The sequence below is a fragment of the Rhinoderma darwinii genome, chromosome 4, assembly GCF_050947455.1.
Source record: "Rhinoderma darwinii isolate aRhiDar2 chromosome 4, aRhiDar2.hap1, whole genome shotgun sequence".
Classification (NCBI taxonomy): domain Eukaryota; kingdom Metazoa; phylum Chordata; class Amphibia; order Anura; family Rhinodermatidae; genus Rhinoderma; species Rhinoderma darwinii.
In genome coordinates this window covers 57,201,044-57,204,908 of record NC_134690.1, presented here as the reverse complement: position 1 = coordinate 57,204,908, position 3,865 = coordinate 57,201,044, and the positions used below count along the sequence as shown (strand labels likewise).

The 3,865-nt window shown below is 54.4% G+C and overlaps 1 protein-coding gene across 1 annotated transcript; it reads left to right on the top strand.

Annotated features, from left to right (window-relative positions):
* The first annotated feature begins 321 nt into the window (after positions 1-321).
* Positions 322-3,665, top strand: LOC142760414 (uncharacterized). The gene is made up of 2 exons (XM_075863600.1): positions 322-942; positions 1,302-3,665. The coding sequence occupies exons 1-2, from the start codon at positions 322-324 to the stop codon at positions 3,663-3,665; spliced, it is 2,985 nt and encodes a 994-aa protein (XP_075719715.1).
* The last annotated feature ends 200 nt before the right edge of the window (positions 3,666-3,865 follow it).

Sequence of the window (3,865 nt, the reverse complement as noted above, 5' to 3'; positions counted from 1 at the left end):
TTCCTTCTTGAGACCCGCCGGGCCGGGTCAGTGAGCGCCAGGCGCAGCCACCCAAGGGCGAGTGGGACTCCCACGAGGGCGAGGGCCCCAGCTACTGAGAGACTTGACTTGAATACTGCATTGTTTCTATTTGGCCTGTTTGAAATTGTGATTTTTCAGTAAACCGTTGATTAGAAAAGAACTGAGTAGTGTTGTGGTGTCCACGTTTAGTCTTACCTAACACGTGGCGTCACGAACAGGATGAGCCAAACAGGAACTTCAGCGGAGCCTGCCATCAGTGCCCCAGCCCCACCCCCAATTCTGTTCCCTATGGGGGCAGCCATGTTAAATGTGCCCAAATATGACGGAAAGAGCGTGACGCTTATGGATTGGGCTGAGAGGCTAAGAGCAGCCGCCCGACTCTACCAAGTACCTCCCCAACACCAAGCGGATCTCGCATTGAGCCTGCTAGAAGGAGATGCTCGGGCAGCAGTAGTAGTCCTCCCAGTCAGTCAAAGAGCGACCCTGGAAGACATCATCGCCAGGCTCGAAACCCTATACGGAGACACTACCTCAGTTACCGATTTACGGAAAAAATTCTATACCCGTAGTCAGCGGGAAGATGAATCTGTCCAACAGTACTCGGTCGCACTCCAACGATTGTGGAACCGACTTAGCAAGAAAGATCAAGAGGGGTGTGCGGCTGTTCCTGACCCGGACAGGGTGCTGCGGGACCAATACGTGTCTGGGTTGAAGAATAGAGCGCTAAGAAGGAGCCTCAGAGACTATATACGGATGGAGCCGCATACCGCCTTAGTGGACGTAGTTCGAGAGGCCATAGAGTGGCAGCGCGAGGGAGAGGATGGTGCTCACGTTAGTGTACACAACTCTACCAAAAGCGGACCACCTCCGAAAATGGACCCCACACCAGAGAGTGCTTTCCTCCGAGACTTTGCCAGGGATGTGAGGGAGTCCATGAGGGAGATGAGAGAAGAGATCAACCAGCTGAAGGCGGCAAGTTCTACCCGGGAGGACCGTCCTCGGCAGAGAAGATTTGATCCGGCCGAAATTCGCCGGTGTTGGGAATGTGGCCGACCAGGACACCTGGCAAGAGACTGTCAGGCCCCTAGGATGGAACGGCCACCTTTAAACTAGAATCACCCGCGGCTGAGGGCCAAGCGGCGGGGACCTCCAATTCCATCGGCCCGAATGATCAATATCACCGTATCGCAGGCAGATCGCCCATCTTACAGGCCCGGATAAAGGGGATAGACGTGAGTTGCTTGTTAGACACGGGCTCTGAAGTTACGACGATGGCAAAGGAAGTGTATGAGAGACACTTTGCGGGGTCTGATGAGTTGGAGAACCCTTGGCTCACCTTGACAGCTGCCAACAACCTCCCCATCCCAGTGGTTGGAATGACCTGGTTAGATATGGAGCTGTTCGGAAAATCAATCCCTAGACAGGCCGTGTTGGTCGTGCCTAACTATGCCCGGCCGGGTGTTCCCGTAATCATCGGCATGAACATACTACGAGAGTTAGACGGACTCCTGTTGCGGGAGATGGGAACCGTCTACTGGGAAAGAGTCGGCGGGAACACCCGAGTGCAACAGTCTCTTCAACAGTTACAGAGAATCTGCCGACAAAAAGAAAGAGTAGCCCAAGAGGAAGGACAAGTGGGTACTATTAGGTCATCCCGAGGAAAACCCCTTCAACTGCCCCCTAGACAAGAGTTAACGCTACCATTGGAGGTGAAGACACATCTACGGTTGAGGAATGCTACTGTGATAGTAGAACCACTTAGCGACGCCTCTCCAGCCTCCAACTGGATGGTGGGAAGGACCGTGTGCCGAATAGCGCGGGGCTGCGCCACCGTTCGGCTGATGAATCTGGATGATGTGGTGACTGTCATCCCTCCCGCCACAGCTCTAGCGGCAGTACATGTTATACGACCTCAAGATGTAACTGAGTCGGAACCCCACGGGCAGTCCAACGAGCCAGAGCCCGAGGAGACAGAGGAGGCTGGAGGGACACTGACCTGGCTGTGGCAACAACTAAAATTGCAGGGGGTGGCCCCCGACCCGGAGTCTGAACAAGCACTACGGGCGCTCCTACAACGCTACTTGACTGCTTTTGCTTCTCACGAGGAAGACTATGGCTGTACCGACGCTATAGAACACGCCATTCACACTAGGGGTGCAGTCCCAGTGCGGGAAAGATACAGAAGCATACCACCTGCATTGTACCAGGAGGTCAAAGACCTAATCCAGAAGATGTTGGAGGGCCAAGTGATCCGGGAAAGTACAAGCCCGTGGGCTGCGCCAATTGTGCTAGTGCGGAAGAAGGATGGCACCCTACGATTCTGTATTGATTATCGCCGACTGAACGCATGCACACATAGGGACGCTTATCCCCTCCCGAGAGTGGAAGAGTCACTCACAGCACTCCGTCAGGCTCAGTATTTCACTACCCTCGATCTAGCCAGTGGGTACTGGCAAGTTCCCGTTCGAGAGGAGGACAAAGAGAAGACGGCATTCATCACACCAATGGGGCTATTTGAGTGTAACCGGATGCCATTCGGGTTGAATAACGCCCCAAGTACATTTCAACGGTTGATGGAACACTGCCTAGGAGACATGAACTTCGAGTCCATCATGATTTACCTTGATGACATCGTAGTGTACTCCAGCACCTTTCCAGAGCACCTGGGTCACCTGGAGGCCGTACTGAGCCGTTTGACGAGGTTCGGGCTGAAACTAAAACCGACTAAATGTCGGATTGCGAGACAGAAGATCAACTACTTGGGACATGTAGTCAGCCCAGAGGGAGTGGCACCTGATCCTAGCAAGATTCAAGCCGTCATGGACTGGCCACCACCCAGCACATCTACCGAAGTGAGAGCCTTCCTGGGGATGGTAGGATACTACCGGCGATACATCCAAGATTTTGCCAAGATTGCCGGTCCACTCCACGAACTGTTACGGGGGCAGCCGGCAGAACGGCGGGGGAAACAGAGTACATCGGTGGCCAACCGATGGGGCCCGACTCAGGAACAGGCCTTCCAACAGTTAAAGGAGCGATTAACGACTGCGCCCATCTTGGCATTCGCGGACTATTCACAGCCGTTCCAACTCTATACTGATGCTAGCCTGCACGGTTTGGGAGCGGTGCTGTCACAGAAGAGAGATGGAGTGGAAAGGGTGATTGCGTACGGTAGCCGGAGTCTGAGGCCCGCCGAGCGGAACCCCCTGAATTACAGTTCCTTTCGCCTTGAACTCCTAGCTGTAGTCTGGGCCGTTACGGAAAGATTTGCAGAGTACTTGACGGGAAGCCGGATAGAGATCTATACTGACAATAACCCGCTTGCTTATCTACACACCGCCAAACTGGGTGCACTAGAGCAGCGCTGGGTGGCACGCCTCGCCCGGTTTGATTATATAATTCGCTATAAGCCTGGGCGCAACAACGGCAATGCGGATGCCTTGTCCCGGAACCCGACAACGAACCCTGTCGGGGATCAGGATGAAGAAGTGGAAGAGGTGGAGATCCCGCCACTGCGGGTGGCAAGCAGGGTGACGCAACTGGAGGTCAGGAATGGAGGGCCCGAAGTGGGTGAACTGTACAGTCGTCTAGAGTGGCAGGAGAAACAGAGGTCTGATAAGGACCTAAAACATTTACATGGGTAGCTTCTGGCCAGACGGTGGCCGACAGGGTCCGAACGTGCTCAGCTGACACGAAGGGGATGCCAAATTGCAAGACAACAGGAGCGGCTGCTCCTTCGAGGTGGAGTCATTTACCGCCGGCTCTGGATGGCGAAAGAGCAACGAGTCGTGTGGCAATTGGTGTTGCCGATCAAAGAAGTAGAGTCAGTCTGCCGGACCCTACA

Coding starts and splice junctions, on each gene's coding strand:
- LOC142760414 (XM_075863600.1), top strand. CDS start 322: ATGTTAAATGTGCCCAAATATGACGGAAAGAGCGTGACGCTTATGGAT. Junction 943..1,301: donor TCCGAGACTTTGCCAGGGAT/GTGAGGGAGTCC, acceptor ACGATGGCAAAG/GAAGTGTATGAGAGACACTT.